The sequence below is a fragment of the Talpa occidentalis genome, unplaced genomic scaffold, assembly GCF_014898055.3.
Source record: "Talpa occidentalis isolate TD23 unplaced genomic scaffold, MPIMG_talOcc4v2.1 talOcc4.7, whole genome shotgun sequence".
NCBI lineage: Eukaryota > Metazoa > Chordata > Mammalia > Eulipotyphla > Talpidae > Talpa > Talpa occidentalis.
The window spans coordinates 122,549,128-122,577,099 of record NW_023605083.1 but is presented as its reverse complement, the minus strand read 5'-3'; the positions used below and the strand labels follow the sequence as shown (position 1 = coordinate 122,577,099).

The window sequence follows — 27,972 nt, the reverse complement described above, 5'->3', positions numbered from 1 at the left end:
GTCGCAGCCCCCAACCCCTGCCCCTCCCTCTAGCTTCCTGGGGTTCGGGCCCCGCCCTCAATGCCCCCGCCGGGCGGCCGGGCCAGAGTCGTTCTGTCGTTTCCTCCGCTCTCCCAGACACCGCCGCTTTGGGAATGGGGTGCAGCTTCCTCGGCGCCCCACTACCTCTTTGCTCCCCTTGACAGCTCCTGCTCCCGGAGGACCCTCCAGCCTAGCCCTTGGAAGCCCCGCCCGGGGAGATGGCCGGGGCCTAAGCTGCCCCAGCGCGGTTCCGCCCATCCCGCCCATGGGCTCCCCGAGGCCCGCCCAGCCAAGGTGAGTGAGGGGCGAGGGTGGGGGCAGGTGGCCAGGAGGAGGCGTCCTCCGCCCTGGGGGTTGTTTTTCCGGTCCCTGGGCAGTTGCTGACCCCGCCTCCGAGGCCCAGCAGGCTTGGTGACTCAGTTTACCCCCAGGAAAGGTTATGAAAGCTGAGTGCTCTGCGTCTCCCGGGCCTGCTGGGCCCTGTTGCTTGGTCTCCTCGCCTGCCGCAAGCCGCAGCGCCCAGCTGCTGGCCCCGGCACACCTGTGTGGGGCAGGAAGGGTGTCCAGGGTAAGGACAGGAGGCACCAGCCACCCTGCAGCAGGTGACCGGCTCCTGGCATTGATGGGAGGGCACGGGCACACTTAGGCTGAGCCTGCGTAGCGGGGGTGTGGGGTGGGTCACTCCAGGAGAGCTTTGGGGGACCCTGGGGACACATGTGTTACCATCAGGAAGTGTGTTCTCTGGGGTTTCTCTCTTGGGGCGGGGTAGATACCTCAGGGCAGGTGGCAGGCCAGAGGGCTAGCGGCCGTCCAGGGAGAGGTGGGAGCTGGGGAGCAGGGGTTGGTGCGGCCGGTCTGGGCGGGCTCGGCCGGCTCTGGGTTCACGTCTGAGGCGAGGCCACAGTGGAAGGAAAGAGAAACCGAGAGAACCGGTTCCCCAGCCTTGGCAGTCGCGGCCGGGTATGCCAAGGCCCTTGGACCAAGAGGCGCGGGGGCGGTCCCCAGGGCGCGTCCCCCACCCCGACCCAGAGGACCAGGGACCCCAGGCCTGGAGGGAGGTGGCGCTGCGCACGCCGATCCCCCGGGGGCTCAGGCGTCGGGCCGGAGGTGGGGTGGACGGGCGGAATGGAGGAAACTGAGGCCCTGGCAGCTTTTAGACGAGCGTCTTTCATCGCGGGCGATCACCGCATCTCTTTGATCCGAGGCTTCCCGGGCTGTGCCGTTGTAGCGCCCGCAAAATATCCATCCAGGGGTGGGAGCCGGGCTCAAATCTCTTCACCCACAGCACAGAACGGAAGGGTTGCCGCAATTCCATCGCTGAGCGGGAGAACGGGCGCCTTGGAGGTGCCTGTCCCTGGGCAGGCGAGCGCGCACCGCGAGCGCAGCGCGGGGAGGGCGGCGAGGTCTGGCGTCGCCCCGAGCCCCCAGCCTCACCCCGCGCCCCTTCTCGCGCCCACAGAGAGTCGCCGCGGCCGCGATGGCGGCGGACGTCGAGGGGGACGTGTATGTGCTGGTGGAGCACCCCTTCGAGTACACCGGCAAGGACGGACGCCGGGTGGCCATCCAGCCCAACGAGCGCTACCGCCTGCTGCGCCGCAGCACCGAGCACTGGTGGCACGTGCGGCGCGAGCCCGACGGCCGCCCCTTCTACCTGCCGGCGCAGTACGTGCGCGAGCTGCCCGCGCTGGGGGACCCGGCCCCCGGGCCGCCGCCGCCCGCGCCCCTCCCGCGCCCCGCGGCCCCCGAGCCGCTGGCCTACGACTACCGCTTCGTGAGCGCGCCCGCCGAGCCCCGGGGCCGCCAGGGCTCCCTGGGCGTCCCTGCGCGGCGCGGCGCCGCCACCCAGCGCCGCAGCCTGGCGCCCGGCCTGCCCGCCTGCCTGTACACGCGGCCCGCGGCGCGCGTGCGGCCCGCGCAGTCCCTGGACGACCTGGCGCGCCCCGCCGCGCCCCCCGCCGGCCTCCTGGGCAGCGCCGGCGGCTTCAAGGCCTGCAGCGTGGCGGGCTCCTGGGTGTGCCCGCGGCCCCTGGCGCGCAGCGACTCGGACAATGTCTACGAGGCCATCCAGGACGTGCGCGAGCCGCGGGAGGAGCGCCCCGAGCAGGTACGCCGCGGGGAGCCGGGGGGGGGGGCCGCCGGGAGACCCGCTGGGCCGCGCCCCCGCGGAGCCCGCAGACCTGGGACGCGCCCCTGCGCGCGGGGCCGCGCGTTCCTCGGCCGCGGAGCAAGAGCGCGCGGGCCCGCAGCCAAAGGGCCTGCAAACCCGGGGGCCCGGAGGGCGCTCGTCACTCGTGGCGGAGCTGGACTCGAACCGACGTGAGTTACTGTTGTGACGGCAGCAATGCTAGTAAACGCGGTTACGGGGCGCTGCCCCAAGCCTCGCCCGGAGCGGCCGGCAGGTGTGCCGCGCGGGCCTCCCCGAGCCCTCGGAGCGCCCCGGGTGTGGAGCGAGGGGCCGCGGGCCTGGCGCGGCCGTTCTCACAGCGCCGGGGGGCGGAGGAGACGGTGGATGTGAAACCAGGTCTGCTTCCCTTTCTGGCCGCCTCCAGCGTTTCGGTTCTTTTTTGTTTGTTCGTTTGTTTTATAACTTTTGATGGGTTTGTTTCATAAAGAAATCCAGTTAAGAAATCCAGTTTTATGGGGGGGAGGGGTGGGGTTGTTTGTTTGCTTTGTTTTTTTTTGGTGAGGTTTTGTTGTTTTGGGTTTTTTTTTTTTTTTTTTTGGTTTTTGTTTGTTTTTGCTTTAGAATCCAGCTATGTTAACTTGGGAAGTCGGAAATGCAGCACTTTTAAAAACTCTCTTGCACCCTCCGAGCCCTGTGGGCGGTCCTGGCATCTTGAACCTGAGACATTTTTCGGGGAGAAGCCGTGTATGTGTAGGGGGAGGGGGCGCCGGGGAGGGGGGGCAGTGAGCACCCCCCTTCTGACATCTGCCACCGACTGTGTGTGATGGGCCCTTCATTCCTTTCCGCAGAGTCTGTGTTTGTCGTTGAACCCAAAGGGGGCCGAGAGGGTGGACTCAGGCTGTCCGCCTGGGATCTTCTTTGTACTTAGTGTGATCACAGCAACCATCGGTGCCGCCACGGCCCGGGACGGATCAGTGTCTGAGGTGCCCAGAGGCAGGGCCACCATCCTGTCTGCTGGATCCTGGGCCCCACACCCCACCCCACCCCCGCTTTATGGTGAAGAGAGTGAGGATTTGTTGTTGTTGTTTATTTTTTGTTTATACAAGAGCTGGAGTACAGGTCACAGGCGCGGGAGGGTGAGAGAATTCCCCAGAGACAGAGCGGGGAACAGAACAGGCAGACGGACCAAGACACTGCTGAGGGGAGCAGCAGGCACGGCAGGAGAGGTCTGCTGCGCCATGTGGGTTTCTCCCTGGCTGGCCGGGAATCGAACCCGCGCTGCAGAGGCTGCGGACAGCTTCACACCGCGGCGCTCAACTTGCTGCACCGCCAGGGAGGCCCGAGAGTGAGGGTTTGAGCCACAAAGACTCGAATTTGACTGCTGGGTCACCAGCCAGCTGCAGGCCAGTCACTTAATCCTCCCAGTCCCGGGTGCTTGCGTATAAACGCAGGACAACACCTAAGGATTGCAGTTGTTGTGATCCTCCCATGGGGTGAGAGGTGGAAGTAGGGGTTCCACCAAGACCCGCTGTGTCCTTTCCTCCAGGTCTGCACCCCCTTCGCTCGGGCTTCTACAAGGGAAGACCCGCCCCCTTGTGGCCAGAGTGGAGAACATCACTGGGTCAGTGGGAACTGGGAGCTGTACCCCAGCTTGAGCAGGACCTAGAGCTTGGCGCCCCTCACTGGGGACCCGACAGCTTCTCTGGGATAGAGGATAGATGCCAGTGGTATTCCCCCCCTCACAAGCCACCGCTTCCTAGGTGCCCCACTCCCAGCCTCCCCCCATGCTCTATTCTGTCTCTGCTTCACGCAGGTGCACTCCTTGCCCCTCCAGGTGGGGGGCAGGTCTTGCCCTCTGAAAGCCCAGCCTGGCACTGGGCCTGGCCCCAAGTGTGTGTTGACCAGGGATGAGGACCGGAGCCCCCTGTCCCACGCCCCTAAAACCAGGGGGTTGGCTATGCCTGGCCCCACTTCTGGCCTTGAGTCACCCTGTGACCTGAACAGGTGCCTTACCCCCTCTGGCCCTGTGTGCCCTGGTGACAGTGCTTTACTCAAGGGTCAGCTGTGGGTCTTCCTGACACCCCATTCCCTATAAACTCTGGGGATGGGAATTTATTCTTTCCTGGGAGGAAGCCCCACCCTGCTCTTAGTTGTCCAAGCAGCCTTTAGAGGAATTTCCTGAAAGGTGAGCCTGCTTGTTTTCCCCTACCCTTGCCTCCGTGCACTCAGTCTAAGCATGACTGCACCCCTGCCAAGTTCCAGCTGAGCTTTGGATCTAAAGGTGACTGAGGCCCCGCCCAGCCCCGGGGGCTCTGTCTGGACCGGAACCTGGCACAAGGGGACAGAGCCACGGTCCGGCCTGTGATTGAGTATCCCTAGGGTGCTGCGGCGCACCGGCAGAGGTGCAGGCCTCAGACATGGCACCTTTGGGGCCCTGCAGCCCCACCCCCACCCGGTGCAGCAGGGGTTCAGGAGTGAGCTGTCAGGGTCAGAAGCTGGTGGTGCCTGACCCGTGGGGACCTCATAGGGTCTTGTCAGGAATTTGGACACCTGCAGCCCCTGAAAGTTCTCAGCAAAGAAGAAGGGGAGTTGAGGAAAGACCCCTGTGACTTCCAGAATGACTGAGGAGCCTTGTGAGCTCCCGGACATGGGGTGAGATGGAGTCTTGGAAGTGGGCGCTGTGGGGCCAGGAGGATGCACAAGGTTGAGCTCCCGCCCCTGTGGGAAAGTGCCATGCAGCCTTGGCTGAGCTGGGTCAGGACACGGGGGCAAGGTGTGCCACCCAGGAGCAGGCCTCGGTACCTTGTGGCAGAGCTGTGGGTACAGAGAAAGTGTGGCCGTGGAACCAGAGCCGTGATTCAGCCCTGGGGCTGCGGCTTTTGAGTGACAGACGTAGGGAGGAGAGAGGAGCCGGAGAGGAAAGACAAAGCAGGAACTAGAGGAAAAGCAGGATGCTGGCCCAGAAGGCCGGGAGAAGTGTCCAGAAGAAAGGACACTTAAAGACCACTTCCTAAGAAGTGGCCACTTCTAAGGAGCTGGCAGGGGGCGGGGGAGGGTAAGGGGGGCAGAAGGCGAGGGTGGCAGGTGTGAGGCTGGGGCAGGATCCAGAGGGCCTGATGCAGACAACTCTCAGAAGCTTGGCTGGGAAGGATGAGACTGCGGCCAGAGAGGGATGCAGGTGGAGGGTGAACCCCCTGAGTCCACGTGACTGGACTGCCTCTGGGAGAGGGGGGGCTCTGGGGGTCACAGGAGGTCCCAGATGATGTGGGGTCCTGGGAAAAGGGGTGAAGGGGGCCCAATACAGAGGGGAGGGACCTGCTCCCTGACAGAGGGGCGTCGGGAGTGTGGGGAGCTGGGGAGGATCCAGTTGAACCGCAGGACAAGAAGAGAGGGGGCCATGGCAGACAGGACAGTTGGCAGAAGTGGGGAACCCCCCAGAAGAGAGGAGCATTTTATAGCCCGGTCAGTCCCCACCCACTCAGCCTCACAGAGAGACTCCTGGCGCATGGCAGGGAGACATGGCCGGTGCCATCCCGCTCGGGCTGACGGCCCTGTGGGCTCCATTCAAAGGCTCGCCCCACGAGCTCGGGAGGGAGGCCCGAGAAGCCCTGTTTACCCATCTGCCCCGAGTACAAACCGGTTCAGAGAGGTTTCGTGACTGTCCGGAGGTCACAAAGCCAGGGGGTGGCCCAGCGCCTGTTGGTCCAGGACTGCCTGACCCCAGCCCCTCCCTGGGCCATCGGCTCCGTCCTCTCAGCCAGGCGGCGTCAGGCCTGGCCGTCCTGCGCCCCTCAGCAAGGACAGTCCACGCGGAAAGCAGAAGGTGTGTGCCCGCCCTGCAGGGTGGCCGGGAAGGGGGCCTGGACGCCAGACCCTCGCCGCGGTCTCCCCAGGAGAGGGCAGGAGAGGGACGGTGACAGCCTCTATCCCTCGCTCCCTTCCAGGGAACGCTGGGCCTCGGAGACTCCTCCCCCTGGGCCAGGGGCCCGTCCTGATGCGGGGATTTCAGGGTGTGGTCACCATCCCCGCCCCAAGGCCTGGAAGTCGGGAGGGGACAGGCCGGGACCTGGACTGGAGCCGCCCCGGCTGCCCGGGATTGGCCGCAGGGAGGAAAGAGTTACAGACCAGGCCTCCTTGGCCTCTTATGCAAACAGCCCAGCCAGGAGGCGGCTCACCTGAGCAGGCAGGCGGCTGGAGGCTGGACCGAGGGGCCCCGGGGCCTGCTTCTCCTCTTCAGGGAAGTGTGAGTGACCCTTGGCCGCCTATGGCTTGGGACCCGGGGAGGGGCCGGCCAAGGTAGTTTCCACTCTCTCCTCTCCTTCTGGACACCCCGCCTGTCTTTCCCTGTACTCATCCCAGAACCCACAGGGTCCCCGTCCCCGCCCCCCTGTCTGGGTCCCAGGCCTGGCACCCACTCGAAACACACTCCAGGCGCAGCCCCGGTAGCTGTGAGTGAGAGAAAGGAGCTGGCCTGGGACAGGCCCACCGGATCCTCTCTGGGGGCCTTTGGCCTTTGGGTAAGAGCAGCAGAGCTGAGGTCCAGGGAGTCCCCTTGTCCAGTCGCCCTTCTCCCAACCACTCTCCCCACCCGTCAGGGAGGGCAGCACCCTGGGGTGGCCCGGCAGGTTTCTACATACCTGGCCTGACCTGTCCCTCCCCATGACTCACCTGCAGCCCCGGGCTGACCCAGGAGCCTCGGGCCCGGCCTCTGACCCGGCCTGTGGAAGAGCGGGTTCTCTGGAGCGCCCATCCTCATCTGGAGCGTTTCTGGCCCCCGAGCCCCCTCCCCACCGCGCTCCCCAGGCGGGAAGGAGCAACCTCCCTGCAGCCCGGGCGCCGGGGCTCATTTCACCTGCAGTCTCTCCTTCCCTGCAGCCCGCGGGCCTCCTGAGACTGCCCCCGACAAGCCCACCTGCCTCCCCACTTCCTTCCTGAGCCCCAGCAGTTGGCCTCCCCCTAGACCTGCTCTCTCGTCCTTCCTGGAGCTGTGTCAGGGGTGGGCGGGACCGGGCAGCGGGACTGAGCGCCGCCCGACTGCTGGTCAGTGCCAGGTCCTGACCCAGAGACGCCTGTGGTCATGAGCAGGTAGTGGGGATTAGGAACGTGGTCCACCAGGATGCTGGGGAGATCGGGAACTGGATCTAAAGGGGGAGGGGGTGACAGCTGACGGTGGTGGGTGTGGAGGTGGAGAACGGGAACGCGCTGCCAGGGCTGGGACCCAGGGGAGACTGTTTGCAAAGGAAGGGGATTCTGGTGTCCAGGGCAGCTGCCTAGGCCGGATGACCTGTCCAGCCCCAGTCTGGGTTCCTAAGCATGCCAGCACCGCCTCCCCCCAAGCTGGAGGTGCAGCTGAGGCCTGCAGGGGAGCAGGGACCCCTCTCTAGGACTTCTGGGGCCTGGGCCGACTTGGGCCGCAAGAGAGGGGGAGCCGAAGGGGCCAGAGTCCTTCCGCATCTACACAGCCGGAGTATTTTGCTGGATGTTGTGAATGGCTAATCCCCTGAAAAAATAGTTTAACCCCATTACAGACATTTGGGTGATCTAATGATTATGAGCATTTTTTTTCTTTCTTTCCATCTGTTCTGCTTTCCTTGGCGTGTGTGTTGGGGGAGTTTTACAGAGGGGGGGCATCAAAGCGGGCTGATAATGCTGTCATTTCTTCACTGATTCCATACATGGCCGACGCTGTACTGGGCGCTGCCTGGGAGGCCTTGAAAAGGAAGGCGCGGGCCCTGGCCCCGGGTGGCTGCCTGTCCCGAGACGAGCAGAGCAGCCGGCCCTCCTGGGCCTGGCTCGGGCCGTGTCAGAGGGGAATCTTGAAGGTTTGTCAGCCCGGCCTGTGGACCTGGTGTGTTTTCAGCTGCAGATTTTTTTCTCAGGAACAGAGGTGGTCTTTTCCAGTTTTCCTCCAGTTTGCTGTGAATTTGGCATTTCCTGTTTTCCGAGGAAAACATTCTCTAGATTTGTAAAATCTCCCCATTTAATTTTTACTATTGATTTCTTTGTGGCCAAGTAAATTCTCTCTTCTTCATAGACACTGAAAAACTGTCTATTTTCTTTTCTTTCTTTTTTTTTTTTTTTGATTTATTTATTTATACAAGAACCGGGGTACAGGCCAGAAGCTCGGGAGGGTGAGAGGCTTCGCCAGAGACAGCGGGGAGCAGAACAGGCGGATTGACTGAAATGCACTGCTGAGGGGAGCAGCGGGCGAGACAGGAGAGGTCTGCTGCGCCATGTGGGTAGCTCCCTGGCCAGCCGTGGATCAAACTCATGCTGCAGAGGCTGCAGACAGCTTCACAGCGCTGTGCTTAACCCCTTGCGCCACCAGGGAGGCCCTGTTTAATGCTTTTAAACCTAAATTTTGCCTTTCTGTTATTAATATGGCCACTCATTTTTTAGCTCATTTTATTTTTTGCCCCTTTTATTTTTTCTTTTCATTCAAGCATTATTGCTTTTTTAAAAGGTGTATTTTTTGTACACATCACATCACTGAAGTTTAAGCCCAAGCTGACTCTTGTGGGACATTTCAACCTGTTCACATTTCTTTTTACAACCGATGCCCAAACCTGGTCTTGCCACCGCTGGTTTGCTTGCAGTTCTATGTACATTTCTTTCCCCCTTCAATTTGGTTGCTATTGATTTCTGTTTTCCCCTGTGTGAACCTGTTATCCTGCTAAACTGCCATTTCGTTAGGCTTGTTTCTCCCAGGCGTTCCTCATCAAACCAGTCCTGTAGGATGTGCGATATGGGGGTGACTCTCTCAGCACCCCATCTGGAACTCGCAGAACCCTGTCATCTAGAAGCGCTTAGGGAAATCTAGTCGATGTGTTCCGGTTTCTCCTGCTGCTTCTTTCATATTTCTCTTGCTTCTTGCATTTGCTTGTCAGCCCTGAGGCTGGGCTCCTGGGTCTGCACCTTCTTCCTTCTGCGTGCTCTGCACTGAGGTTTGGGACCTTCTCCTTGATCTTCCAGATCGCAAATTTGAATCTCAAAAGTGATTTCTCCTTCACTTAGTGCAAGGATGTATTTTAAATTCTAAAGCCGTTCTTGTTTTTCTTTTCTTTTAAACTGTATTGGAATCTTCCGTAGTTCCTCTACTGCTGTTCAACTTGTCATTGTGTTCTTCAGCCTGTCTTGCTCAGATTATAATATACTACGCTTCAAAAAGCAAAACAATATTTAAAAGTATCTAGTGAAAGCAACTCACCCCCCTCTGGCTTCCCTTGCCTCAAAGTCAGCACTTTTATTCTTTCTCTTTTCTTCCAGAATGTCCTTATACAAATAGAGATTAGTGTGACTGTATAGTTGACTGCTTGCTTTTTCTCTCTCTTACACCGTTATACTGTTATAGGACAGGGAAAAGGGTCAGCCCAAACCCCGCAAACCTGCCTATTCTAAATGGGTTCTGCCATCCGCCGCATCAACACAAAACATAGGAGACTTTAATGAAAAGGAACTTTAATAAAACTAGGAAACAATACAGGAAAGGCAAAGAATCTAGTTTCTGAATGAAGCACCCAAAGTTACCCGTCCCCTCGTGGGTAAAAGTCCATTCAAATGGGATTGGCCCAGAGCAAGGCCCCAAAGCCTGCTACAAGTCTAAAGCATCTTCCAGTGGGGACCCACAGAAAAGGGTCACAAACAACCGGACAAGCCCGGAAGGAAAAGAGCAAAATCAACATCAAGATAAAAGCTGTCATTGTCACCTCCCCACGGGTCTCACCCACATCTGTGTCACCCAGTCCACGACCAAAAGACAAGTGCAGTTTCTTCACGTGTCTCTAGGCTCCATGCGCCTCCTCCAGGTCTCCTGGCTCCATCCTGCTTCCTTCCTCAGTCTCTTCTGCAGCTTCTCCTCTTCCTGCTCAGCTCCACCCTCCCTTGGGTGGGGCAGGGAACCTCCCCCTTTCCTGGGGACCACCCTGTTACAATACCGGTCCCGAATCTTGTTTATTTAGTGATTTTTTTTGGGGGGGAGGGGACTTTTTAATAGAACAACATATCCTGGAGACATCTTGTTTCTTCTTGGCAGTTCCGTCCTAGGACAATGTATCTTAGACGTTGCACACAGACAGTGCTGGTCTCCTTCCTCAGAGCGACCTGATTTCCCATTGCAGGGCCCATGTCGGGACCGGTGACACCCTTTAACCAGTCCGCCGTGATGGGTCTGGTGGCTCCCACCTTTTGCCCTCACAGATAATGCTGTGATAAGTCATCTTTCACACACGTGTGGGTAAGGTGAGGAGAAACCTCAGAAGCGGGGCTTCTGGGTCCCCGGGTCCAGGACGGGCATTTGCTAGATATGGCCACATTTCCGTTGATTTATATCGATTTGCTTTTCCACTGACACAAGTCAGAGAATCTATTTCCCTGTAGCCTCGCCAAGGGAGTGTCGTCAAAATTTAGTTCCCTGCCAACCTGACAGTGAAATGTATCACTTGCGGTAGCTGGCATTTGCATTTCTCTTTCCAGGGAGAGGCCTGTTTTCTCCTTTGAGTATTTTTATGGCTTCATTATTTTACACCTGAATCTTTGACCTTTGGGGGGTATATGCCGGTGGACAGAGTGAGCTACAGCCCCGCCTTTATTTTCTTGAACGACTGTGTAATTGTCCCATCACCTTTCACTGATAAATTCCTCTTCCCTCCGTGGCTTGTGACCGTCTTTAGTGTGTCCCGCGTCCCCGCCCTCCTGGCTACTAGGTTGACAGAGGTCTAGGTCTTTGCTCAGCAGGGCTGGGGTGAGTTGTTGGAGTAACCCACTTGGCGGAGGATCCTAGAGAGAGAAGAAACAGGTGCTGTGCCAGCCCCTGCCTCTAAGTCGCCTGCAGAAATTCTGCTCCCCAAGAGTGCTTAGACCGCAGCTCCCATCAGCTCCTAGAGGCAGGAGGTGCCCCCTCCCTTCCCCCTCCCTTCCCCCTAGGGGCTCATTAATGGCCCAGTCTGCCCCTTCTAGCCTGGATGCCAGGCACTGCCCTGTGCCAGCCAGGCCTGCCCACCACCCCCCTTGGCTTGGCAGTAGAGGACAACAGAAGAGGCAGAAGCAAGACATGGCTGAGCTGCCATATCTCCAGAATCCCCAGCTCAAGTCTCATCTTAAAGGGAGAGAAATTACTTTGTCTTTGACATATCGGGGGAGAGCCACAAGGACTGGCTTTTTCCAGAGAAGAAATAATGAGCACCTCTAGAGTGGCCCCCCTGAGGATGCAGACGAGTAAAAAGATTTGAAGGAGCTTTTCTTTTTATGATGATTTTTTCCAAACAGCAAAAACAATATAAAATGAATTGAACTATACCTGTTACCTAGATTTAGCCATTACTGTTTGCTGTGTTGGTTCTTTTTCTCCAAAAAAATTATACATTCCAGAGTTTGGCGTATTTCAGCCCTGAGAACTTTAGCATGCAGCTGTTAAAAATGTGTTTTCTTCCACAACCGTGATGCCATCATTAGATCTAACAAAATTAGCGTGAATTCCTTAAATGCATCTAAGACCCAGGCCAGGGTGAGTTTCCCCCCAACAAGCCTCTCACAGTGGCTTGCGCGGGACCCCACCCTCGTAGCATGGGTGGCCCATCTCTGCCGAGAGCCTCTCCGCTCCTTCTGCCCTGAGAGGGCCCCGGCTCGCAACCCGGGCCCGTTGCCCGTCGCATGTGTGTGTCGTTCCGTGCGGTTTGCTCACGCGGGTGGTGTCCCGCGTCCCTCTGACCCTGTGTTTCCCGGGACCGGCCTGTCACCGTGCTCGGCGGCAGATGATTCCAGGAAAGCAGGCTTCAGGGGTGACGGCGGGTCTGCGCCTGAGCGGCAGGCGGTGCTGAGATGAGAAGGATGATGATCTCCAGGGCAGGGGGGTGGCTGGGTTCAGGGCATGCAGCTTTGGAGGGGACCAGGACATCCAGCTGGGCAGCTGATCTGTGTGCCTGGGAGGGCTGTGGTGAGTGAGCTCGCGCCTAGGCAGGCCGCGGGAGCTGGGCAGAGGCTGCACAGGCGCTCCGGCTAGCTGGGGCGAGCAGCTGACGAAGAGGAGGCAGAGCCGGAGCCCCCACCCCAGCCTGGGAGGGCCTGGGAGGGTCAGGGTGGCAAGAAAGACTTGCTGGAGAGGAGCCAGGTCAGACCAGGGGGAACGTGACATCAAGGACGCTGTGGGAGACCGGAGCAGTGGGTGCAGAGCGAGTGGGTGACTGGACCGCCCCACACTCCTTCGAGAAGTTGGTGCTGAAGAGAAGAAAGGGAGAGCTGGGGCCAGGGGGGCAGCATTTCTCTTTAAGATAAAGAGACCTTGAGTTTGTCAAAATGCCACAGGGGCAAAGGCAGTCAGGTGGAAAGGGCTGGAGACTTGGGGTGAGGCATCTTCTGAGTAAGAGCAGGTAAGAGGCAATGGTGAACCCCGGTGCAGGAGGTGGGCTGGAGAGGAGGGATCTGCACCTCCTGGGGGGGCCGAGGAGAAATGGGAGCTGCCGGGGCAGGTTCGTTTGAGGAGGGGGGTGTCAAACTGCCGTCACATTTGCCCTCCCGGCAGCGTTGGCTCAGAACCTAGCCTTTGCTGGCCAGCAAGTTCCTTGACAGAACATTTCCAATTCCTCCCCGGTGACCTCCTGGGTGCAGCCATCCTGACTGAGCAGGCAGGGCCGAGTCAGGGAAGGGACTCCACCCCAGGCCCCACCCACCCTGGAGGAACAGTCCTGGCAGGCAGACCTAGGAGCTCACCCAGAGGCCTGGGGCAGAGTCCAGTGCCCATGGCTCTGGAGACCCAGAGGTCAAGAAGCCGAGGTGCAGCCTGCTCCCAAGGGTGGGCCGGCAGGGGGCTGCGCCATTGTTTCACAGAGGCCAAGCTTTTCTTGGGGAGTGGTGGGGGGAAGAGGAGGCCTGCCTCAAACCCAAAAAAAACCAGCAACGCCTCACCTTAGGCCATTGGGTTTGGAATCTACTGCCTGTGATAAGATTACACGGAGCCTCAGGGGGGCCCTCACCACCACGGGCTTCACCCCAGGCCCCAGCCCAAACCAGGCTCGCAGACGCTGAGGGGCAGTAGAGGATAACAGACACAGCTACCCTGAGAGAGCAGATAACAGCCCAGGCACAGCGCCCCTGGGCTTCTGAGGCTCAAGGGCCTATTATAGGGTCACCCCCTAGCCTCCCGGATGCACACAGTAGAAGGGTCAGTGGGGCTGGGGTGGGTACTGAGCAAGGCCCATAAGCCCATCCTGGAGAAGGCAAACAGCGGAGCCAGACACCAGCTTACCCTGAGATCACAGACACTCCCACTTGGCCTCCCCCCAGTCCCGGGGCAGGGGCGCACGGGGCAGCTGCAGGTCTGCTCAGGAGCTCCTGCCTCTCCCCAGCCCCTGAGACCCAGTTTGCAGACTTTACTTTTGCCTCTGGCTGGAGAGCTGATGGGGTTTTCCTGGTGCACCTGCTCCTGGAAGGGGGTTTGAAGAGGAGGCGACGTACACCTGCCTTGTTCTGCCCCCTCCCCCACCACGAACCTCTCCAGGCATGAGGGTGCATGAGGGTGCGGTTGAGAGGCGTACCCCACTGGGAAGCCACTGTGGTCACCACCTCCTCTCATTGGGGGAGGGGAAGCCCAGACAAGGCCCGAGGAGCTAACTCTGACCAAGAAGAGCAGCCCAGAGCTGAGCTGAGTCTCTGGAGCCTGGGGCCAGTGCCTGCTGGGAGATCCCAGGCCTGGGCCAGTGGTCTTGCTGCGAAACAGAAGCAAGTTGTCTTTTCTGAGGTTCCCGTTCCCCAACACAGGAAGACCCTAGGCCCCAATTCCACCTGCAGGCAGTGTGGAGGGCCTGGTGTCCCGTCCTGCCCTCTCACGCATCCCCTAGCACAGCCCCTTCCTAGTGGCTCAGAGCTTCTAGCTGCTCTGGAGTTTACAGAGTCCAGTCCCAGCTCCCTGGCCTGGCTCCACTGGGGTATTTGTGTGCTCCCGGGGCCCGGGGTAGCAGGGGAGACCTCTCTGGAGGATTAGTCTGCCTCTAGTGTTCTGGGCCACAGGGGATGGAGTCAGGGAGTAGCACTACAGCTTTTGAGGACAGAGTAGGGCATAGGCCCAGACTTGCTCTGGACCCATCCCCAGGGTCCCATACCCCAAATCCATTCCCTGAGCTCACAGTGGATTCAGGGGAGGAGAGGCCTGGGGGCCAGGGCAGAGGAGAAAGGAGGCCAGAGCTGGGGCAGGACTGCTGCACGGGAAGGGCAGAGGCGAGGGGCCCAGCCTGAACTGCGAGCTCGGCAGCCCCTTCAGGAGAGCCTTCAGGTGGCGGGCGGGTGAGCAGGACACTGCCTGCCGCTGAGAGCTGGAAGGAAGCCCCTCTGAGAGCTGAAGACAAGATGGTCCCCAAGGGCGTGGAGGAGGCCTGCGGCCCTCACTGGGGTGACGTGCCGTGTCCGCTGGCCAGGGTCTGAACACCCACCTGGAGAGAGGGTGAAAGACCAGGGCCAGGGGATGCTCTTAGGGTAGAGTGGGGGTGCTGGTTCCTGTCCCCCTTCTCTGGGTCCTTGAAAGTGGGGGGGACACACAAGCAGGGCACTTGGGCATCTGGGTGACTGAGGCTGGAGGCCGCAGGCCCAGGTGGTCAGGCAGGTGGCGTGGTGTGGTCAGAGCCCCTCCTGTCCTCCCTGTGGCGAGAGGGTGCAGACACCCCCTCCCTGGGATACCACATCTGCCCAGACCCCTTCCTCTTTGAAAACCCTCCCCCCAGCCCCCCACCCTGGACTCAGTCTTCCTCTTTTTCATCACATCCTCCCTGGGCCTGGGAGGAGCTGACGGCCACTCGCCGTCCAGCCTATGCTAGCCCAGACCCCAGTGTTCTGCGGCCGCCTCTGTCTGCCCCCATCTGCAGGGCCCACCCTCCCGGCAGGGGCTTCTGCACCATCCTCTGGAACCTGCTGTGTTACCGGGCCTGGGCCTGGGCTTCAGAGCGCGTCAGCAATCAGGGGCGCTGGGGGGAAGAGATTGCCCCTGACCGATAAAAATAGCCCTGACCTGCACCCACCCCCACCCGGCTCACGCAGCTTCTCTTAGAGTGCACTTCCGCAGCCCTGACAGGAAACGGGCCCGAGGCTCAGCCTCCCCCCATTTCAAGGCAACTTCTTGTTTCCCCATTGCCTTGTGCCAGCCCTGGGCTTGTGCCCCTTGGCTCCACCCCCAAAACCTTCCCAGGGCTCCATCCCAGAAGCTCAGAAGGGAAAGGATGGTGGACAGGATTGCCAAGCTGACCAGGAGGTACAGTCGGGCCCTGCGGGGACAGGTAGGGGCCCCTGGCATTGGGGGTCGAGCTCAGCCTCTGACGGGGCTGGCGGGGAGGCTTCTGGGGGCCAGGGACCACCGCTGGTGCTGTGAGGAGCCGAGTGAACTGGGGTTCAGAGCAGGTATCTCCCGGAGGTTCGGAACTCCCCCCTTCTTTCCTCTTTCCTTTCCTGCGGCCTTGCCTCAGTGAGGGGGCGGCAAAGGAATCTGAGAGATGGTCATCGGTGTGGGGAAGAGACAGATCTGCCACATGCCTGTGGGAAAAGGCAGGGAACTGGAAAACAGCGCAGCGCCGGGGGCCTGGCAGCAGACGATGGTGGGAGTCAGGCCCCTCTTGGCTCCTTCCTCTGGCCTGAGGTGCAGACCACTTCCTCTTTTCCACTTGGTGACCCCGCATGATTGGAGCCTGGACCCCAAGACTTGGTGTCAGTGGGCTGGGTCTTGCCTGGGCCTCTGGGAGCTGGGGGCAGGGCGGCTGACCCCACTCTAACCTGGGTGAGCTCAGGTCGGAGGCCATGGCAGAACTGGCTTCTGGGGACTCTGATCCTGGCTGGGGCTCTGCCAGGAGAGCAAAGCACCTCTGTCTTAGCTCTGTGGGGCTCCACAGAGAGTTCTAGAGGGTGAAAGGGCCTTGGGGCTGCAGCGTCCCTAATAGTGAGTTGGACTCTACGTGGCCACCTCTGCCGCCAGCTCCACTGCCTCGTGAGGTAGCTGCATCCTGGGCTGCACCAGTCCTTGGAATGTGCTTCGATCAAAGGAGCACTGCCCTGCCCCCATCTGGCCTCTGATGCACTCGGGAGCCCTGCTGCCCTATCCTGCCTCTTCCCCTCCTCGTGACTGCCTGTCACGTGAGGAACCTAAACTTCTACCTGCCCAATCTCTGTTGCTGCTGGGGTGTTCCTGAGTGTGAGTTCCCCATTAGCCCCAGCAGCCTGGGACTCCCTGAGGCTCTGAGCCAAAGCCAGCAGCCTGACCAGATGGAAATCCCTGCTCCAAAGAGCCCCGCTCCTCTCTGGCTCTTCTGCCTCCCTGACGCCCTCTACCCTGTACATCCTTCCAGCCCTGTCCCAGGCATGGGCGAGGTCATGGGTGCAGCCGGGGTAGGTGGTAAGCGTGTCCAGTCATCCACCTCCCTCACCCACTGCCTACATTCTCCACGGAGCCGTTACTCTGGAAGGCCTGGCTCACAGCTCGCCCGCTCTCCCGTTGGGGCGTGCGTACCTGCTGCTGAAGTCTGCACAGAGCTGGCTTCTATATTCAGGCAGCAGGTGCTTTGGGTGGGTCTGCCGTGGGCTTCAGAACAGCGGAGCACTTGCTTCGTGCCCACGGGGGTGGGTTACATCATCCTGGTCTTGCTCTCAAGAAACTCCTACCCTTGGGGGGCAGATGGGCAGACAACTGACCCCAAGGCAGAGTGCCGTGGGACCCTCACAGGAGGAGCAGCAGAGTGCCCATGGCTAGGCGTCTCTCCAGAGGGAAGGGGAGCGCGCAGGAGGAGCAGGGAATGAGAGCGGGAGTCTGGCTGAGGGGTGGGGTAGGGGGTGAAGGGGGAAGGGGATGCCCCTGGTGTTCTGGGGAGGGCCAGCGGGCTGCTGTGGTTGGAATAACCGGATGCCATAGGGGGCAGGAGTGGGTAGAGAGAAAAGAGAAGTGGAGGGGCGGGCTCAGCCACAGGGGCGCGTGTGGCGTGGGGGAGGCAGCGGGTGAGGAACTACAGGACTGCTCTACCTGGTTTCTCCTACCTGCCTGGGACAGCCACCTGCTGAAGGGCAGTGCCCCCCCCCCACAGTGTTTTATTGGCAGGCTGCACATTTTACTCCTCACTTGGGGTCCCTCCCCCCATTTACACACCCACGCTGGTGTATCAGCATTGCCAGAGCAAGGACTTGAATCCATTTGCTCCCTGCTGCATTCCCGGTGCCTTTAACAAAGCTTGGCCCAGAGCAGGTGACACTTTGCTGGACACATGAGTGTTTTCCTAGGTGCTTGAGGACCCAAGCGAGGCCCCTCTGAGGATTTACGGCTTTGAGGTGGGGGGTGTTAGAGCTACAGGGGGACGTCTGGGATTTAAAAAAAAAAAGGTTTATTCAAAATGTTGAGGCAGCAAACATGTTTAAAGAAAACAATTAAACACGACCAAATCCAATCTGTATAACTACACTTCTGTTAGCCTGTTGGAGGATTTCTAGAACAACAGAACTGGAATTATGCTGAGTTTACCATCTTGAACTTTGTTCCCCCCTTGTAGCATTATGTGTTCTTCGAAAACAGTGTTAATCCCCGAGTGCTGTGCCTCCTGGGGTTTGATGGCTTAGTTTTCTATCCCTCCAGTGGGCTGAGGGCTGGGTGTGGTGGGCACAAGGAAGAAATCTCAGGAAAGGTCTTGAACCTGACACTTGAGCTGAGTCCTAAAGAAGAAAGAGGAATCAGTCCTAAAGAAGAAAGAGGTGGGGCTGGGGCTGAGACCTGGCAGTGAGGGCCCTCCCCTAGTGTTGCTCCTAGAGCTTAAAGTTCAAAGCCAGGAGCAAGGAGTGGCCTGGCCGGAAACAGGCTGGAAGACAAGTGCTGATGGATGGCCCTGGTGCCTGGTTAAAGGTTTAGACTTTGCCCTGCAGGTAGCTGGGGCCTTGAGGGTGTTAACACTTACATTCTTTGTGACTGAGTCCACCTCACTTTATTTTGGGGTTGGGTAGGGGGTTCCCCTTTCTTTGCTCCGCCTTCTCTCCCAACTGGCTCTCCTCTAGCCTGGAACTGATTCTGAGGCCTGTGATTCTGAGGTCACACACCTAGGAAGCTCCCTTCCCCTATGCAGAGGCAGTGCCCATTGCAGTCCAGAGCTGGGGGAGGGGGAGGGTGTCTTGGTGAGGACGGGAATATGGAGCAGGGCCTGCCCTCTGTGACCAGAGTGGGGTCCAGAAGGCACAGGTCCAGGCCAGTTCTCTGTTCCTGCCCAACCTTTGATTGGTCCCTTTGATTGGCACAGCTGGAAGAACGCAGTAACCAATATTTTATCATTGCTAATAAATAATTAATGACATCGCTCCACGCATCTGGGGCACTTCCACACTTTACTGAGCACTTTGAAGAACATTTCCTGGTGCTGTTAGCGCACTTTCTAGAACTGGGCGGACATTCTGCAGCCCGGGAAGCTGAGGCAGAGGCACCGTGACTTACTGAAGGTCACGCAGTTGGCGAGCGGCTGAGCGGGCCTGTGACCCCGGGGCTGCTGAAGGTCACGCCTCCCCCCCAGCAGGTGGCCGCCCCCCCGGAGCCGGAGCCCGAGCCGGAGCCGGTCTACGCCAACCTCGAGCGGCAGCCGCGGGCCGCCTCCCCCGACGCCTCCGCTGCCCCGCGCGCCGGCCCCGCGTGGGAGACGCACACGGACGCGGACAGCGGGCGCCCCTACTACTACAACCCCGACACGGGCGTGACCACCTGGGAGTCGCCCTTCGAGGCCGAGGCCGCCGAGGGAGCCGCCAGCCCGGCCACCTCCCCGGCCTCGGTGGGCAGCCGCGAGAGCCTCGACGCCGAGTGGGGCCAGTACTGGGATGAGGAGAGCCACCGGGTGTTCTTCTACAACGCGCTGACGGGCGAGACGGCCTGGGAGGACGAGCGGGAGGACGAGGCGAGGACGAGCCCGGGACGAGCTGGACATGCAGCCCGGCGAGGGGCTCCGCAGCCCCCGGGACGAGCGGGTGAGGGGCGGGGCGGGGCGGGGCGGGGCGGGGAGTCGTGGCCCCGCCCCTGCACCCGGGTTGGGGAAACTGAAGGCTGGGCGGGGCCTGGCGGGGCGGGGCCTGGCGGGGGGCGGGGCCGGGGCGGGGGCGGGGCCGAGCCGGTCGGGTCCGGGCTGGCTCTGGGGGCCGCTGGCCGCGTCTCCGGCTCCCTGCGGACCCGGGGAGCAGAGGTGGCGGGATGAGGCCTGATCCGAAAGAGCACGGCCCGGTGTCAGTACTGCCTCCGAAAGCCTCTGACTCCGCCTTGCGCTCCCGGCAGCCCCCCACTCCTGAGACGGACTACCCCGAGTTGCCCGCGTCCTACCCCGAGGAGGACTATTCTCCCGAGGGCTCCCTAAGCGAGCCCGACCCCAGTGCGCCCTTCGCCACGCCCCCTGGCTGGGCCTGTCACGTCGACGCTGAGGGACAGACGATCTACACCAATCACTACACCCAAGAGCAGGTGGGGTGTGGGCCCAGGCAGTCCCGGCTGCTCCCCAACTGGTCCTCACTGGTCGCTTCCCTTCACTCTCCAAGCTCCCCCTCCCGGAGAACGCGAGTCAGCCCAAGACTGCACCCTGCACCGCCCCTCCGGACTCCGGGGCTCCCTGTGGGGCTCTGGTTGGCGGGAAGCTCTCCGTCCTGCCACGAGGTGGGCGGGCGCCCTGACCCTTCCCTCTCCCCACAGTGGGTGAGGCTGGAGGACCACGGGAAGCCTTACTTCTACAACCCCAGTGATGCCTCCGTGCAGTGGGAGCTGCCCCAGGTAACCCGGGGGTGCTGGGGAAGGGGGTGCTGGGGGAGAGAGGACTGTACTTGACAGTATCTTTCTCCCCAGGTCCCTGTCCCTGCCCCTCGAAGCATCCGAAAACCTAGCCAGGAAAGTGAGATGCCAGCACAGGCCAGCCCACCAGAGGAGAAGGTAAGGGAGTGGGCACCAGGCCCTGGCAGGACCCCCATAGAAGAAGTGGAGGTTGGAGGACTGGAGGCCTGAGGCTGGGCAAGTCTCCTCCATAGGCCTCAGCATTCACTTGGGCTGAACGAATCCGGGGTCTGGGTCATCCCAGGCCAGAGCTGGGGGGAGCTGGGAGGAAAGTCCTGCTGCTGTTGCTGTGGAAGTGGTACCCCCCACCCCCAGCAGTGAAGAGGGTTCAGCGGAGACTCGGGCCCAACCTACGGGGAGTTGCTGGCTGAGGGAAGGCTAACTTCCTCAGCTCCCTCCTCTTCGCCTTTTCTCTTTAAGATCAAGACGCTGGACAAGGCAGGTGTGCTCCATCGCACGAAGACAGTGGACAAGGGGAAGAGACTCCGGTGAGAACCCGGGTGTACCCGGACCAGGGCAGGGAGGGCCTCAGTGACCACCTTCACTGGGCACCATCCGTGCGCCATCGGGGGCCTGGTGAGGACTCTGCAGCACAGAGATAGAGACTTGCCCAATGTCCCTTGGCTAGGGTGTTAGACCTGAGAGTCCACCCCTTGTGATTGGGGTGCCCCAAAGAGTTCTGAAACTCCTTGCCTTGCTGCTCCTGGAGGGAAGGGCAGCCTCAGCCAGAGCCAAATTCCAGCCCTGACACCCACCCACCCCCACACACACCTTTACCCAGGAAGAAAAACTGGAGCGCCTCCTGGACAGTGCTGGAGGGTGGCGTCCTGACATTCTTCAAGGACTCCAAGAGCTCAGTGGCAGCTGGTCTGGTGAGTCCCCAGCCCCCGGGGTTGGGGCCACCCACCTGCTCCTGACTCCCGCGGGCCTTTACCTGGTCTGTCTGGCTGTGGAAGTCCAGCCCTGAGGCAGAGGCTCAGGAGTATCAAGGGAGCTGGGCCTTGCTGGGAGGTGATGGCAGCTGATTCACCCCAGGACAAGCACTTCCAGCCTCCCTTGAGGGTGGACCACTCCAGCCACGTGGGCAGGAGGTTGGGGACTGGACACCCCTGCTCCATGGGGCTGCCCTTCTTTCTCCTTTCCTCTCCTTGGTGCTAAGCAGCAAACAGAGGACCAGCCATCCTGCAACTGTATGGTTACAAAGTGCCAGGATCTCCGGGTTCCAGAAACCCTTGAGTCCCCTTCCCCCAAAGCTGTGACCCCTGTCCCTGGAACCCAGGGGTCCTGGTGGATAGGAGCCAGGTGCTGTGGCAGGCCCTCTGAGCTGAGTGCTCTCTGTAACTGTGTCCCCCCACTTTCTTCCCTCTCCCACAGAGGCAGCCTTCCAAGCTCTCTACTCCTGAGTACACAGTGGAACTGAGGGGGGCCTCGCTCACCTGGGCCCCCAAAGACAAATCCAGCAAGAAGAATGTACTGGAGGTGAGGGGCTGAGGGAGGAATAGGGCTGACCACTGGCTTGGGACCCTCACTTGGCAAACTCAAAGAATGGGGGTCTGGGAAGGGTTGGGGCTGCATTCTCAGGTTTCAGGGGCAAAGGCACCCCGACCTCAGGGCTTGTTCACAGTGTTTCTGGCATCCTGGATTGTGCAGTTCCTGCTCCAGGAACTTGGCTTCCCAGGGTGGGGAGGCTTAGGAGGCTCTGGGCAGCCGCATCCCAGCTGCCCCATCCCTGGCTCCTTATTCTGTAGACTGGGCAGGGAGGAGGATGGTACCTTCTCTGACTGGTCAGAGCCCAGCTTCCAACTGGACAGGGTCCCCAGGGAATAAACCAGGTCCATGGACATGTTTCTCTGGCTTGCCCAGCAGGGAGAGAGAGGCCTGTGAGGCCCAGGCAAGTGGCAGAGCTGTCACTGCCACTTGTTTTCAAGATGTTATTATCCCCACGTTGGCCCCCAAAGTTTTGCGTCAACTCACACACAAACACACGAGGTGAGCTGGTAAAATCCACTGAAAAGCCAGGGCCAGACAAGTTAGAAGAAGGGTCCATGTAAAGAGAAATTAGGGGCAGATGAGGTACAGGTGCTGAAGTTGTTGCTGGAAAAAAAAATAATAACTGCGGGTTTCCTGGAAGCCAAAGTGAAAAGGGAGCGTACTCAGTTATGTGACTCTTGCTGTTGGAAAGAGTCACAGATTTTGAGGGAAATCAAGACCATTTCCTGATCCTTAGCACTTGAAGAAGTTTCCAGTGAACATGGAGTCCAGAAGAATGAGGCCCCTGCCCCGCCAGAGAGCTCCAATGTACAAGGAACTCTCAGGGTGCTTCTAGGTGACCTCATGTTGCAGTTCAGAAAAGCAGCTCTCCCAGGAGTTTGATGGTTTCCTGGTGATTCACGTTTCATTCAGTGGTTTTTCTGATGATTCATGCTTCCCTCAGCTCTAGAACCATAGTATCCACTGAGCAGGTTTGGAAAACCCGTTTGCTCTCATGAGCCACTCTGATCAGTAAGTCTGGAGCCTTCTGGAGGAGAATTCCAGAGCCTGCTCCAGGCCTGGTGGGGTAGAGTGCAGAGTCTGATCGAGGAGGGCATCAGGTTTGCCAGCCTGTACCTCTTCTGACATGGAAAGATACGCTTCAGTTTTCTGGCCGGGCCTTTGGCGCAGGTTTCAGAATAGACACCTCTGCCTTGCCTTTTCTGGCAAGGACTGGAAGGCAGGTGGCGCAGAAGCTGCTCAAGCCAGAAGGAGAGCTGCGTCTTAAATGAAGACTAGGAGCCCTGGCTTGCTCCACTCAGGGACAGCCCATAGGCAACTGGGATTTTTTTTGAGACACAGCTCTAAATTCTGTATCATCCAGGATGACCAGATTGGTTAGGTCTGGGAAATTTCCTCAGCATGTGTTCCTGGTCACCCTAGAACCACAGAAAACTTGGGCAACAGCTCCTGAGAACGGCTGGTGTGGGGTTGTCACTGGCCTGTGCGTTCCACAGGGTGAATGCTTTCTGAAGAACATGTGTGACTGTACGACCTTGCTTTCTGCATGAAACTTGCAAGCACACACTGACTATGTTTGAAGGAGCTGCCACAAATGATCTGTTTTAGAAGAGTTTTGAGGCTGCTTTCCAGAATAACAGAGGCAGAGCCCTCGCCATCTTAGATTAGAGTGAGGCTGTGCTGTCTGCTCTCGGAAGGGTCTCTAGTCTTTGCCGGGATCTGTTTGCCCCCTCCATCAGACTCTGACGGCTGACGCTGCATTGCACTAAACCCTGCCAGCCTGGAGAAGGCTCTGGAATTCTCCAGAAGGCTCCAGACCTGCTGGAGTGTGCAGGTCATTGTTTTTGTTTTTTTTCGGTTTGAAAAAGCCCTTTAAATAGTATTCTAGCCTAAGTTGAAAAGGTAGGCAGCCCAAGCTAGCCCGCTCTGATTCTGGAAGTTGTTCTCTGTTATTTGGGGTAGTTTCTGTTGACTCTTGACTCTCACTGGCCCCAATGGGCAGTGTTGGTGTGAGCTTCCCCGCCCAGCATTCACATGAACATGAGGGCTTGGTCCTGGGGGCCAGGGATGGAGAAGTACACTTTGCCAACCGCCTGACCAAGCTCTTGGGAGACCTGCTGTTAGGGAGTGAGGACCCCCCAGCAGTCGCTTAAAGACCGCCTGTGCTTGCTCCTCCGTGGTATAAAATAGAGGCTTTGGAGATGCAGACTTCGGGGCACCCTAAGGAAGAATGTAGCTGTGGCCGGGAGGGAGCGTCCAGCAGCAGACGGTCAGGCAGTGCTTCCTCCAGCTTGTTGATCTTCCTCAGAGTGAACAGTCGGAAAACCTGCTGTCAAGAAGCGCTTCCAGGAGTCAAAAAGCAGCAGAAATTTCCTTCTGGCATTTTGTTTAATTTACATTTCTTGGTGCAGTGGCGCCTTGCCCAGGCTGGAGTATGGGAGAGGGTGAAGACTAGAGACTACAAAAGTGGGGGCAACACTCCCAAGTCCTCAGTATGTGTGGGGGACACACTTGTTTTCTCCAGGTTGACTGTGAGGTGCTCTCAAAACCTGCCCCCCCCACCCCCCGCATTTCCTCCACTGCTGCCAGGAGTCTCACACAGGGACTTCTTTGCATTGACTTTTTTGCTGGCCAGGGCTGTGGCGGAGGCCCGCCGTGTTCTGTGGCTCTCGGGGAGGCAGGCTGGGGCTGGGGACAGTGTCCTGGACAGGGAGCCGGGCAACTGTGACATTCAGACCCGCGTTCCGCCCCTCACTGCTGTGTGTCCCCGAGGCAGTTGCGGAAACTCCTGTTTGCCCATCTGTAACCCAGGGATGTGGTCACCTGCTGATTCTGGTGAGGCGGAATGCCTGACCTGCACCTTTAGGCTCTGAATCCCTGGGGATAGGAACAGATCAGCCCCATCTCTGTAATCCCCCTGGGGCCTGAGCCCAGAGATCACTGAGTGACTTGTTTTCCTCCAGCTGCGAAGTCGAGATGGCTCAGAGTACCTGATTCAGCACGACTCGGAGGCCATCATCAGCAACTGGCACAAGGCTATCAGCCAGGGCATCAAGGAGCTGGTAGGCAGAGCCTGGGGGCCTCCACGGTTGGTGGGGAGGGGATGGCCAGCCGTTATGCAGGGCAGCTGTGCCCACTGTTGGTGAGGCCTTCCACTCAGGCACCAGGGGCTCCCCAGTACCCGTGGGTTAGTACCCCTCCTTGCAGAGGAGTCCCCCCTTATGGCTGGATGGCAGATGGGCTGCCAGTGAAATAGCCTTTCTTAAGTGTTTGAATCCAGCCCCTGTGGAGGGGTGAGGGGAGGGGGTGGAGGGGCACATCCTGGAGGAATGTTCCATTTCAAGAGACAGGAGGAAAACTAATTATCTGAGAAACAGCCTCAGGGTGGAATGACAGGATAAAAAACTGAAGAGTCTGCTATTTTTCAGGTTCAAATATCAATTGCATAAGTAGAGATGGGGCAGGCCCCCTCTGACAGTGATTCATCTGTGAACAACCTGGGACTTTTTGACCCTTAATTCCCTGTAAGCCAACATTGGGTGCAGCATTTGGCTGTATTAATAGAGGTAGGAATCTAGATCCAAGGAGATGATATTGGTATGGTTGTTGGCAACCGTGCCTAGAACTGCAAGCTCAGAATAGGAATGCACTTAATTTGAGGAATGCTGACCTAGTACAGTGTGTATAGAGGAGCTGAGGAAAATATAGAGGAAAGGCACCAGGAACTAGGAGGTGGATAGAGTGGCCGGGATAAAGCGGGGTGGGGGCGGGGCGTGGGTGGTGGTGGGAGAGAACAGGATAACTGCCTCCAGCACCTGAAGGGGCTCCATGCAAGAGGCAGGGGAATGCTCTGAGGCCCCCTGGTGGAGAAGGCAGTTGACCTGCTTAAGGGTAGAGAGTGAATTCCCTGCCTGGGGTCACCAGGCTTGCTGGGAGGGCACTTGGGCTCCTGCATCCCACCCCAAAAGGACCCTCAGCCATCCTCAGGCTCTGCCTCTCTTCGTGATCCCAGTCTGCAGACATGCCCCCAGAGGAGGAAAGCGAGAACACAGGTGTGGACTTGGGGCCCAGGGAGCGCCTGGAAAGCTGGCAGGATAAGGAAGATGACCTGCGGTCTAGTGCAGGTGTGTGGATATGGATTTGGGGAGGACGCATCTTTTGGGGGCTGGTGACAGCAGGGGTAACCCCTGCACCATCAGCTGACTGGGTCATCCGTCTCCCTGTGGCAGCTGCGCTGGCCCTGGGCCCTGGGGGCCTGGAGAGCGACTTGAGCAAGGTCCGGCACAAGCTCCGCAAGTTCCTGCAGAGGCGGCCCACGATGCAGTCGCTGCGGGAAAAGGGCTACATCAGAGGTACCCAAGGGGCCTGGAGAGGGGCGCAGTGGCTCCCAGGCGGTCCGCTGACCAGCCTCTCCCCCAGACCAGGTGTTCGGCTGCCCGCTGGAGGAGCTGTGTGAGCGCGAGAGGAGCTCGGTGCCGCGCTTCGTGCAGCAGTGCATCCGCACCGTCGAGGCCCGGGGTAGGTGCTCCAGGGCTGGGCTGGGTATCCGGCACCCCATGACGGACCCCCGGGTGGGCGCAGTGTCAAGGGGGAAAACAGGAGTCCTTGAGTAGGACTCACAGCAGGGCTTCACCCCACCCCTACAAACCCGGGGTCAGCGCCTCCCTCTGCCCCAGGACTGGACATCGACGGACTGTACCGCATCAGCGGGAACTTGGCCACCATCCAGAAGCTGCGCTACAGGGTGAACCACGGTGAGGCCCGGCCCCAACCCTGCCCCGGGGACCCAGGGCCCAAAGGGCTGCTGACCCCCCCGTCACCCCTCCTCCCCACCTGCCGCAGATGAGCGCCTTGACCTGGACGACGGGCGCTGGGAGGACGTCCACGTTATCACCGGCGCCCTGAAGCTCTTCTTTCGAGAGCTGCCGGAGCCGCTGTTCCCCTTCTCGCACTTCCGCCAGTTCATGGCCGCCATCAGTGAGCGCGCGGGAGCCGGCGCGGGGAGCGGCGGGCGGTGGGGCTGGCCTGCCTTGGAGGCCCCCTTGGCCCAGACACCCCCATTAACACACACGCTGGGGCCAGCCCCCTCCATTCCCCTTGCGTGACGACCCCCCCTCTCTGCGCCCCGTCCCCAGAGCTGCAGGACCAGGCCCAGCGCAGCCGCTGTGTGCGTGACCTGGTGCGCTCGCTGCCGGCCCCCAACCACGACACGCTCCGGCTGCTCTTCCAGCACCTGTGCCGGTGAGGGGGCAGCCCTTGCGGGCGTGGGGAATGGGGAGGGGGTGCTAGCAGGCGCCCCTGGCCTCCCCCCAGATCTGGACCCTGATGCCACCCCCTGTGCCCGCCGCAGGGTGATCGAGCACGGCGAGGAGAACCGCATGTCGGTGCAGAGCGTCGCCATCGTGTTCGGGCCCACGCTGCTGCGGCCCGAGACGGAGGAGGCCAGCATGCCCATGACCATGGTGTTCCAGAACCAGGTGGTGGAGCTCATCCTGCAGCAGTGCGCTGACATCTTCCACCCTCACTGACCACCGCCCGCCTCGGCCGGCGCTGCGGACTTGGGACGGGGCCGACCCCTGGAACTGGGCAGCCGAGGCCACCCTGGACTCTGGTCTCTGAGGCCCACCGCCTCCCCGCCTCCCACCGCCTCCCACCGCCTCCCACCGCCTCCCACCGCCTCCCACCGCCTGCGGGCGCTGTGAATGCTGCACCAGCGGCTCCAAGGGTATGGTGACCCCTGGTGGGGCAATTAGCAAAATGTGATTTTTCCCTGCCGTCGGGGTTGGGGCTGGCGGGGAGGGTTCTGTATTACAGCGCCACCTGCTGTGCAGGCGCTAGAATGCGGGCGGGAGCTGTGTTCTGGGACCGGCTTGCCGGGAGGAGGAATCTGGGGTGAAGGCTTCGGGTCTTCACCAGCCATCAGGGCCTGGCGCTGCGCTGTCTCCAGGCAGGAACTGACAGCTTCCTTGTGGCCAAACAGGACTGACCGAGGCCTTCAGCGCGGGCGGCAGGGGTGTGACACGCAGCTCCCTGGCTGGCTGTTGACATTTTGCCTGCTTTCCTATTCGGGGTTCCAGGCCTCTGCCCTCCCTGATGCAGTTACGTTCCATGCACAGATTCTCCCGTTTACTACATGTGTGCCCACACCCTGCCACTCGGCTCTCCCACTGCACACACAAGCCCATTTTGCAGATGGGGAAACAGGCTTGCAGGCTCAAAGTGAATTGCTCAGGTGGATGACCTGAGCTGAAATCAATCCTTTCAGCTACTGCCCGCCAAACCCAGCATGGGAAAGTAGGTAAAGCAAAAGAAACTCAGCCGGTGGCCTCTGCCTGGGTCTGGGGAGGGCCCTGAAGGCAAAGGCGAGGCTGCCCCAGGTGTTCATCTCTGGGGGTGGGGGCTACCGCCAGCAAGAGCCCCCACCCCTCCTGGCGCCCTGGCTGTCAGGGATGCCCACCTGGTGCCCACCTTGCCTTGAAGAGAGGAAGACAGGTGGGGAGGGGGACACAGGTCCAGGCAGGGAAGTGTGCACCTGGGGTCT

General features: G+C 60.1%; 1 protein-coding gene across 1 annotated transcript; it reads left to right on the top strand.

The window, feature by feature from the left end:
- The first annotated feature begins 193 nt into the window (after nucleotides 1-193).
- Nucleotides 194-27,052, top strand: ARHGAP27 (Rho GTPase activating protein 27). Its single transcript, XM_037492842.2, is given in 18 exon segments — nucleotides 194-315; nucleotides 1,481-2,125; nucleotides 18,673-19,035; nucleotides 19,037-19,096; nucleotides 19,398-19,580; nucleotides 19,806-19,883; nucleotides 19,956-20,039; nucleotides 20,361-20,428; nucleotides 20,722-20,812; nucleotides 21,315-21,419; nucleotides 24,395-24,493; nucleotides 25,444-25,555; nucleotides 25,661-25,783; nucleotides 25,851-25,949; nucleotides 26,108-26,185; nucleotides 26,274-26,408; nucleotides 26,567-26,672; nucleotides 26,782-27,052. Coding segments are annotated over 17 exon segments (2,589 nt in total). The 5' UTR covers nucleotides 194-315; nucleotides 1,481-1,498; the 3' UTR covers nucleotides 26,960-27,052.
- The last annotated feature ends 920 nt before the right edge of the window (nucleotides 27,053-27,972 follow it).